Source organism: Lupinus angustifolius, chromosome LG01, assembly GCF_001865875.1.
Source record: "Lupinus angustifolius cultivar Tanjil chromosome LG01, LupAngTanjil_v1.0, whole genome shotgun sequence".
In the NCBI taxonomy this organism is placed as follows: Eukaryota; Viridiplantae; Streptophyta; class Magnoliopsida; order Fabales; family Fabaceae; genus Lupinus; species Lupinus angustifolius.
In genome coordinates this window covers 32,460,423-32,470,983 of record NC_032009.1, presented here as the reverse complement: position 1 = coordinate 32,470,983, position 10,561 = coordinate 32,460,423, and the positions used below count along the sequence as shown (strand labels likewise).

Here is a 10,561-nt window from a genome sequence, read left to right as displayed (position 1 = left end):
CTTCCTCAATTGAGATAGGTTCAGTGTCTGCAAAGAGTGCCAAGTACTAAACAAGCTCCCATTCTTATGTGAGTAGATTATCAGGTAGGATTTCACAATCCCTTAGTCTGGCTGGTAGATTCCTCATCCTAGGGGGCCTGCTTATATCATTAACATTTGTTCCAGTCTCTGAGTGTGTTTCATTTTCATCTTGATTCATGATTTCAGTTGGTATGAGATCACTAGGATTCCATTCCAGTGGAACTCGAACTGTTGATTCTGCTTTTGTCTGTTTTTCAACCCAAGTGCTTGCCTCATTGAAGTGCACATCCCTGCTGAACAGAACTTGATTAGTTTTAGGATTGAATAGCTTATAGGAGCCTATTGGGTGATAACCTAAAAAGATTAATAGCTCACTCTTGTCATCCATTTTCCCTCTTTTCTGGTCAGGGATATGTCTATAACAAGCTGATCCAAAGATTCTGAAATGAGTAACAGAGGGCTTCCTTCTAGACCAGACTTCCTTAGGCACCTTGAACTCAAGTTTCTTGGTTGGGCAGTGATTGAGAACATATGCTGTTGTTGTTGCAGCTTCACCTCATAGGCTATGTATGAGGTTCTTAGACTTCAGCATACTTCTAACCATATTAAGGATGGTTCTATTCCTCCTCTCAACCACTCCATTATGTTGAGGAGTATAAGGTGCAGTCACCTCATGCAAAATTTCATTCTCAGTGCAAAACACTTCAAATTCCTTGGATGTGAATTCACCCCCTCCATCAGTTCTCAACACTTCAATTGATCTCTTTGATTGCTTTTCAGCCATGCACTTGAAGGTTTTGAAGATGCTAAATACCTCACTTTTGAGCTTGATGGGGTACAACCATATTTTTCTACTAAAGTCATCAACAAATGTGACAAAGTATCTATTTCCACCAAGTGAGGTAGTCTCAAAAGGACCACATACATCAGAGTAGACAATATGAAAGAGATTATTAGCTCTTGAGGCAGTGAATTTGCCAAATGATGACCTTGGTTGCTTGCTGATTTGGCAACTATCACATATTCTATTTGGTATCTGAATTGAGGGCAAACCATGAACCATGTCTTTTGCTTTCATTAGGCTAAGGTCTTTGAAATTCAGATGGCCCAGTCTCATGTGCCATAGCCACACATCTTCACTCAGAGTCTCAGTATTAAGGCATTGGGATTCAATAGCATTGAGGTTTACCTGAAATGTTCCGTTTTGAGTTAGGGTAGCTTTGATGATCTTCTTTCTGGTAGAGTCAAAAATCTCAAGCTCACCATATTGCATACTCACAAAGAATCCCTTTTCCAATAGCTGACCAAGGCTGATCAGGTTGTGACTCATATTTGGTACAAAGAGTACTTCAGAAATCAAGGCATTCTTGCCATCTTTTCTTTTGATCACAACATCCCCAAGTCCTTCTGCTTGGATAGTTCTATTGTCAGCAAATTTCACTTTGCTCTTCTTGCTAGAATCAAAGTTGACAAGCCACTCTCTATGTCCTATCATGTGGTTGGAACATCTAGAATCCACATAACAAATTTCTTCACTGTTGTTGCCTTGACTTGTAGTCATCATTAGCAAAATTGGTGAATCATCATCAGCATAGTCATTGTCTTCCTTCACCATACGAGCTTCATCACGGTGCTGCCTATTGTGAGTATATGAGTGTCTTGGTTGAGATTGGCACTCAGAAGAGAAATGACCCATCTTACTACAATTGAAACATTTTACTCTCCTTCTGTCAATTTTCTTCTTTCCTCCTCTCTAATTGCTACCACCTCATCTCTTTGAGTAACATGATGCTTGATCAAGATCAGTTCTTTCTTGATCTTGAGTTCCTGAATTGCCAAGGTTCTTTCCCCTGTAGTCTCTCCCCCTTCCTCGGTTTCTTTCACTATTTCTGCCAAGGTATCTCCCCTTCTTGAAAGTTTGAGCTTGTAGTGCTTGGCTTACTTTCTCAGTTGATCTCTCAATGAGTCTTTGCTCATGAGCCTCGAGGGACCCCTGATGATCTTCCAACTTTAGATCTTTGAGTCTCTTTGATTCTTCAATAGCAACAACTATGTGATCAAAGTTGGGGGGTAAGAGTTCTTAGGATTTTTTCTATAATAGCTTGATCAACTATGTTTTCACCACAGGCTTTCATCTGATTTGTGAGACAGATTATCCTGTTAAAGAATTGGGCAATCTTCTCATTCAATTCCATCTGCATCAATTCATACTATCTCCTCATAGTTTGGAGTCTAACTTTCTTCAGTTGCTCTGCTCCCTTGTTGCATTTTTCCAATATTTGCCATGCTTCTTGTGATGTTTGTGCTGAGGCAATTTTCTCAAAGTGTGCTTCATCAACACACTGATGTAGAAGACACATGGCTTGCAATATTTCCTCTTGTTCTCCTTGTATGTCACTCGTTCTTGTTCTGTTGATTCTGCTTCAAGTTGGGGATAATCGAGCTCAACAATCTCTGCAATTTCTTGAAATCTCATGATTGCTCTCATTTGAATGTTTCATCTGTTCCAATTCTTTCCATCAAGAACTGGTAGGCTAGCCAGAAAGCTTGTGCTTGTGTGGCCCATTGAGATTAAAATGCGGAAGAAGAAGAGTGGAGGGAATGATGAGTGAAGGATCTACCTAATGCTCTTGATACCAGTTTGTTGGAGAAAAACCAGTGTCTCTGCACTATGAAGAAAAAGAAGATTGAAGAAGAATTGGAAATTAAAGAAGGTTGCAGAAGAAGAATATGGATTAGGATTAAGTGTATGGTAGGTGAAGATAAGAAGAAGAGTTTATCAATGAATTTCACTATGTATTCAATCAATGTGATACAAAACTATTTATAGTAACTCAACACTTAACTAACAAAACTGCCATTTGAATACTTGCCAAATATGGAAATAAAACTAACTAACCATTCTAACAGTAAGAAACGATCTTGAATACATCCACCATAATATGACTATCAGTGTCAATTCTCACAATATGGCCACTTGTGTCAATTCTTTTCCCACAATACGACTACTAATGTTAGTTCTTGAAATTCTAACAATTTGATTGTTTGTGTCAATTCTTAGTGTCACGGAAAGAAATAGGAAAAAGTTTGTCTGAAATGCATCAGCGGAAAATATGAGGGAGAAAGAAAAAGTTGAATGAAAACGCATTTAACTTGGAACAAAAAATTATGAAAGGAAGAAACTTCTATATAAGACTTGGGAGTTATTTTTTTCAAAACTAACTTGAGAGTTTTTTAAATTTCACACCCAAAAGTTTTCATTAGTAAATTCTAACGAACCAACTTCCAATAGATACATTACATTAACACTGAATACATGCACAATTGATAGATAGCTGTTTGATTCAAAATATTAATATGACTTTTATTACTGGAAAAGGTAACTTTAGTAATAAGGCTGAGGGCCCAAAAGAGATTAGTGCCCCCTTTATTATTTGTTTGGGATACCTTAATAGGAAAAAGGAAACACTTGAACTCAACTATTACTAGTTGCTCAGCTTATATGAACCAAGAAAATGTAACTGATATTTCCTAGGATAACTTCTTAAAATATTTAATGTGAATACAATAATTGAGGCATAAAATACAAAATAGTCCTTCACAAGTTAATTTTTTCTCTTAATTCCACAAGTGGTACTGTGGCCAAAAAGAGAAGTGGCATCTTATTTTACATTAAAAATGTCTTATAGTCATGCTTTATTTTTTATTTTGATTATAGTATTAGCCCAAAGTCCATATTGACGTTTCTAAGATAATGTTTTCTTTGATTTGTCACACAAGCAGAAGCTGTAGAATTTGTTTTATGTTTGGTAGTGGAGAAAGGATAACGTAATGGATGGGGTTTCTTATGAAAATTTTGTTTGGGTATGTATGTTTGTTTTGTTGTTTTCTTATCACTACGTGCCTCTTATTCCTCATCACAAATTAAAGGTCAAAATGTGAGATACTTCTTTACTCAAACCATCATCTAAATTATCCTCATAATCTTAAATTCTCAAAATGGTTGGCAATAAATTAGAGAGTAAATACATTATCATAAGTACATTATCATAAATTTCATAATCCAAATTAGAATCCAATAATCACCAATATAAATTAAAATAATTCATATTAAGTATCATAAAGCATGATAAAAATGACTACATTAACTCACGTTTAACATTTTTGAAGACTATTTTGAATTTTCTAAAATTTGAAGGACCAAACTAGTAAACGTGAAAAATTTTGAGGGACCAAAATAAATATTTTTTCTTTTAGATCATTATAGGTAAGTCATTATAAACACTACTTTGATAGTTGAAGGTTCTTATTTATCTCACTTTATAATGGAACAACTTCCCTTTAATCTTTCAAAGGGATATGAATCCTATCATTCTACCAGTTTCAGTGACATTGATTAGGTCATTAGGATACAAATTCTGACAAAAAAATAAGATGCATTGCAATATGAACAAGAAATTTGAACCATATCCTTCTACGCTCTTGCACAAAACTACCAATATCCATGACCAATCTTGGTTGAGACCATATCCTTTGACAACAGTGAATTAAAGTACACACATGATCCAAGCAAACCATGACCTTGGATAATAATATCTCTCCATGGTACTAATATTATATACACAGAAATGCTTCACCAAAATGAAAATAATACCTACCCAATGCTAGAAAGGATGATAATATTTGATAAAATCACTTCAATTTACATTCTACCTGCATCATGCAACATCCTGAAGTACCTCTACACAATTCTACATCTATAGAGCTTAAATGCCAGAGTGAAGCAGTAGTGACATATCTGAGTCCTGTTTTTATTGATCTTGTGATGTACAACATATCTCTGCTGTTTCAAGATATCATTTTGTAGTTTTGGGATTCCTATCTGCCGAAAGAAGATCACTTTTATCAGAGCTGAGATTGACATTGAGCTGTGATTCCGATTCGTCTGGTGATGCGTCACCATTATGTTGGTTATTATTTTTCTTGGAATTCAGAAATCGACCTCCACATCCTCTTGCTCTTTTCAGTGCATGCAAATGCCGAGATTCGTGCAAGTATGGCTGCAAGATTTGTTTGAAAAACATATAAGTACCTCCGTGGAGGTGGGAATGCCAGGATTTATGGAGGTATGGAAGCATGAGATCCATCCAGTCAATGGAGGCAAAATCAAGAAGCTAGCAACTTACGACACTACTTCGAACATCCAACTTCCCTTTTTCCTCTCTTTAATTTTTTCTTCTTAATCGGCTTTAGCATCATTACAAATAACGATACTCATAAGCATAGAGAATGAAATACCTTCCGATTCCGTATCGCTTTATTTTCAGATTCAGCTTTGGCACGGGATTGTCTACGTCTTAATATACCATGATATTGCTTTGCATTGACAAACACAGGCTCTTCAACTGCATCAGTAGGGAGGGGAACACCAGCTTGTTGCATCCCCATTAACTGAAGTTGGACCTGACACAAGATATAGTTCAATAAGTGGAGTATCAGAAAAATATTTCCACAAGAAGCCACTCACTATAACAAAAATCAACATTAAAGAATTCGAGCAAACCATTGGCTGTCCACCATATGGTGGTGGGGGATAAGGTTGTGTAGCATACGGAGCAAAGATACTTCTATAGTAAGGATCTTGATACGGGTACACAGGTGGCGCCTTCAATCAGATAATAAAGCAGCACAAATCAGAAAAGTTCACAAAAAAATCACAATCTAAAATTAAATATCAATGACAATGTTCCCCAGTAAGAGGGAGGGGTAAAATAACTCAATAACCTGGCCATGTGAACCACAGCCCTGAGCCATAATTACTAGTGCAAACAGTGATTCTGAACGAACTTCTTACTTTAAGTTCATCTAGATGACTGCCAACATCGGTACAATTGAGATGGCAAATTAAATGACATATATGTCTATCTTATACTTACAACATGCAATAGACATTGGATAGACCTATAAAAAAACACATTGGATAGTATCTGATGTCTAAGGCCTATGCGAATCAATACATTCCATGGGAATTGTGGAATTAATATTAGGACGCCAATTCAATAAGGACCGAGGATGTCAAAACACAAAAGAAACATCTTTTGTTCTTTAAGATAAAATGAGAAGACAGCCAAAAGAAATGTGAAGTTCATACCATAGCATGCCCAGTTCCAAGCTGTGCAGGTATTGCATACTGAACATTCTGGGTACTAAGACCAGGATCAGAAATTCCATTTTCAGATGAAGGCTGCATCTGTGATTCTGACTGCTGCTGCTTGTCAGCTTCATTATCTGGATAAACATTTTGTTACATAAGTTCGGACAACACTTCTTAATCAGGATGAGGAAAGGAAGAATAAAAATGGATCAAATTATGGCTTAAATGAACTTTTGGTCCTTATGATATCACCAAATTCAATTTTGGTTCCTACATTTTCACTTTTTCAGATTTTGATTCCAGATACTATAGTGTTGTCCTTACATTTTTTACTTGTTCGGAATGTTAGTCCCTATAATTTCTTCTTATTACGGTGTTGGTCCCTGTTTTCCATCAGGAATTGGTCCTTATAATTTCAAATTATGAGGGTATTGGTCCCCAAGGTACCATTATTTAAATTAATCTAACTGTATGGAAATCCAAACAATATAAGATAGGGTAAAAATTCCAAATTGCATAAAAGCATATGGACTGAAAGTCTACTTCACCATTTTAAGAACACCAAACTTCAGAGGTATAGCAAAGGAGCTCAATCTAAACAAACTTAACACGATAAGAAAAAACAACCTAGACATTAAAGGTCTAAAAAGATAAGCAAGGGATAGTGTTTTACTGTGCATGTGAAACAACCAGGACGCAGATGCATTTATTGCAATAGAAACACAAACTCCAGATTATGATGAGTATGTAAACACAGAGAGAATGGTGTATATGTTAGGTTGGAGGAGATTGAGAGAACAAAAAAATTGTGAGAAAATAACTTTTTCAGCCCATATGTCTACACTATTAAACAGGTGAGCTTTTATAATTTCATCCCTTTCTTCTTTCTTTTTATATTTATGTTTATTATTTTATTTTGTGCATATTTCTTTGGCTAAGAGACAATTCCCTCTGCCATATAACAGGAGGATGTTAAACTAATGACTTGGAGAATATTTGAAAAATGGAATGGAGGGCTAGTTCAATAATATCAGTCAAAAAATCAAAGACATTATTAAAAAGCAACAGAACATCAGTAATAAATTTCACCACGTGGAAAGGAGAGTATCCTAAACCACAGGTAAAAAAGCAAGATGAGAAAAACTGAATTCGCAATGTATTAAATTGTAAGGGAAGTGAAATATGCCATTAAATGTTATCAAGAAACAGCATAAAAGAAAAAGAAAAAACAGAGAGGGGGAGACTGAGAGAGATTCTCAGTTTAGGTTAGAAAGCAAAGGAGTCTTAAGTTCAGCGAGATGACTTTAAGGAGAAACTGATATTTTCATCGCATTCTTGTGCAAATAACAAAATATTACCATGGAGTGAATAAGGCATAAAACAAGAAAAGGAGAGCAATTTCAATCTTCATATGGATATGAATAATATCTAAAGAGCTTAATTCAAAGCTCCCTCTTCAGTCAAACCCTCCATGGAGACTCAGAAAGAGAGAGGAAACAACATGATGCTAAGATACCTAGACGTTTTAAGATAAAACAATATGAAGCTAAAATATTTTGATGCTAGAATAAGATACTTGAAAGTTACAAGATAAAACAATATGACGCAGTGTATGGACAAATCTAAATGCAAGGGTACCGTGATTGCAATCCCTAGCATGACATCAAAGGAATGATGTTTCTCAGACATATAGCAATTACAATTATGCAAGTGTATGAGTATCATGACATGATAAAAAATCTTAGGCTAACCAAAAGACCTGGGGAGCTACAAAGCTATGACTCTGAGCAGTCAATCTCAAGGAAGAAATGATGCTTTCCATGTATGAGGCAACCAATGTAGAAATATATAAGGTGAAAGTAAGATAATTACAGAGAAAGCAGAGGTAAGAGATCCTCCTTACAAAATGGACAAACACAAAGAATAAAACAACATCAATGAAACAAAGCCACCCAATCTCACAACATTTCTATAAGGGAACCCTCTACAAAGCCCATTTGCTTTAAGTAGAAGCTAACTGCCTAATTTTATACCAAAGAAGCTGATTCTCCAAAGAAATGTAATGATTTTAACAATGGAATAATTTCATCACACAAAAAAGAAAGAAAAAACAGCGGTTATGCATCTTTACCATCTCCAAGTTTACTAGTTTCTGTTGAATACAAAATTTTCCACTAAAAACTCCATTAGGCACAAGAAATGGCAACAACATCTCTACATGTGTTTTTAAATAAACTTGGAATGTGGATGCAACCACTCTTTATGAACGAAAAAGGTTCAATAGAACAGTAAACTGCATCAAGGGTTTAGTGTATGTAAATACCAGTTAGGTCATGAACAGAGGTCATGATTTCCAAAATCAGATGCAACACCGTGCCCAAATCTGGAAGCAGAACAAACATTGTTAACAGAACTCAGGAGTCACATAGTTGCATGCTATAGTGCTATACAGAGAAAACAGAGTGGGAGAAAAAGAAATGAAACCAAAATGCCAGAATCCAAATTTTCTATAATTAGATTTGGCTACAATAAGCTAATATGTCTATACAACACAAAAAACCAACAAAAGAATATAGATACAAAAGCACATATCAAATAGAAATAAAAATAATGATATGGGTAGTCGGAAACTGAATGATAGGAGACAAAATCAAAACTGGTCGCTGAAGAATATCATCAATTTTCTAATGTTGTTGACAGTCGTTCATTACATTGTCACTTATACTATGCCTTTGTCTTACATCTACAAGTGTCTTAAATTGATCTTGTTTCCTTCTATTTCTGATTACTGTAACCCATAGTTTTTATCAGAAAAAGAAAACCCTTAATACAGAACATCTGAATAGCATTTTAAGCAAGAGAATTCATCCAACTAAATAGGCAACTCAGGTTTAAATGTTAAATGTTAATCGAGCAGAGAAGGTAAAAAATCAAGCAAAACAAAAAAATATAATCCATTGCACGAGGCTCCCACCCACTAGAGTATGTGGACATTAGATGTATGCAATCTTACCCTCGCAACAAGCGAAGGGACTGTTTACAGAATTTATACGAGAGTCCCACTAATGGAATGTGGGGTCAGTAGATATATTCAGTCTTACCCTCCCAAGCGAACTCCTGACCTAAACTCACACGCAATTAATTTATGGATGCCTCTAGGCTCACCCTAAAAAATTCAAGCAAAACTAGTGACAAACAAATCAAATATTGCAAACACAATCATCACTCAATAACACTATAACAATGAATTTCACAATAATCCCAGCACATGCATGCATCTTTTTCTTCTAATTAGAAGGACTGAATAGCTACGATGAAAATTGAAAACTCACAAACAGTGGAAATGAAATGGTAGAATAAAATATTGGAGATAAGAAAACGGAGGTGAATTAGGGTTTAGAGAATGAAAAATGAACCTTGAAAGGTGAAAGAGTTGAATTTGCAGTGTTGTGATGTGATTGTGGTGTATTTTGCTACAATCCAAATAGTTGAAGAACCATAATTTTTTACTTTGGTGGTTGGATTAGATGCTCCTTGGTCCCACACTATTTTGGACAATAGTAAAATGTTTATCCGTAAAAATAAATGATTATTAAATTTGGATAAGTGAGAGTCTATAAAAACTTTTTTTGTCCTACAAATTATATTAATTTCTTTCAAAATTTGTGATTGTTCATTCCAATAAAAATCACTTCTATGAATCAAACCTTTAATTATATGAATTTAATGAGATCTTACACCACTACACTAATATCTTAGTAGTATATAATTGTTCTAATTAAATATTTGTACATATTTAATATTTTAAAATACATTTAAGATTAAGTTAGAATTAAACAATATTTTAGTTCTTTATTTTGAAATAGAATTTTATTTTAATTTTTTAAGAGTGTTTACTATTTTTGCACTTTTAATATAAAGATTAAATTTTTTATAAGGTTATTACATTATCATTTGAATGCAGAAAATACAATAATATATTGATAATATAAAAAATTCAATCCATACATTTTTTTTCTTTTTTGAAAAGTTCTAATTTCGTCCCTCATTTAATTCAGTCATTCTTTATTCTTAGTCTTTCTTTTTTATGTTCCCTAGGTAGAAAATTCGTGTTATAAATTCGATGATTTAAGGTGAATTGGATTTAAGAAGTTTCAATAAAATATCAAAATGTGAGAGGAAATAGTTTATTATATATATTGTTTAAATTATATATATATGATAAGTTATAAAATAAGCCTTAAAAAAAATTCACCATCACCATCTTAAATAGATTAAAAATTAAATATTTTGCTTTAGACTAAAGTCATGAAACAAAAAACAAAATATATAAAAATTACTGATATGTGATAATTAAGTTATTAGACAACGACATTAAATATTGTT

At 34.2% G+C, this 10,561-nt stretch overlaps 1 protein-coding gene across 5 annotated transcripts; it reads right to left on the bottom strand.

The window, feature by feature from the left end:
• Window positions 4,444-9,693, bottom strand: LOC109360842 (nuclear transcription factor Y subunit A-7-like). 5 transcript variants are annotated; one of them, XM_019606018.1, is made up of 6 exons: window positions 9,592-9,693; window positions 8,499-8,558; window positions 6,173-6,309; window positions 5,585-5,686; window positions 5,320-5,484; window positions 4,444-5,081 (listed from the first exon to the last, which is right to left on the bottom strand). In XM_019606018.1, the coding sequence occupies exons 2-6, from the start codon at window positions 8,521-8,523 to the stop codon at window positions 4,878-4,880; spliced, it is 633 nt and encodes a 210-aa protein (XP_019461563.1). In that variant the 5' UTR covers window positions 8,524-8,558; window positions 9,592-9,693; the 3' UTR covers window positions 4,444-4,877. The 5 variants fall into 5 exon arrangements, with proteins under 5 accessions (XP_019461563.1, XP_019461574.1, XP_019461547.1 ...); XM_019606029.1 differs by having other exon boundaries at window positions 8,499-8,562; window positions 9,594-9,684; XM_019606002.1 differs by lacking the exon at window positions 9,592-9,693 and adding an exon at window positions 9,508-9,530.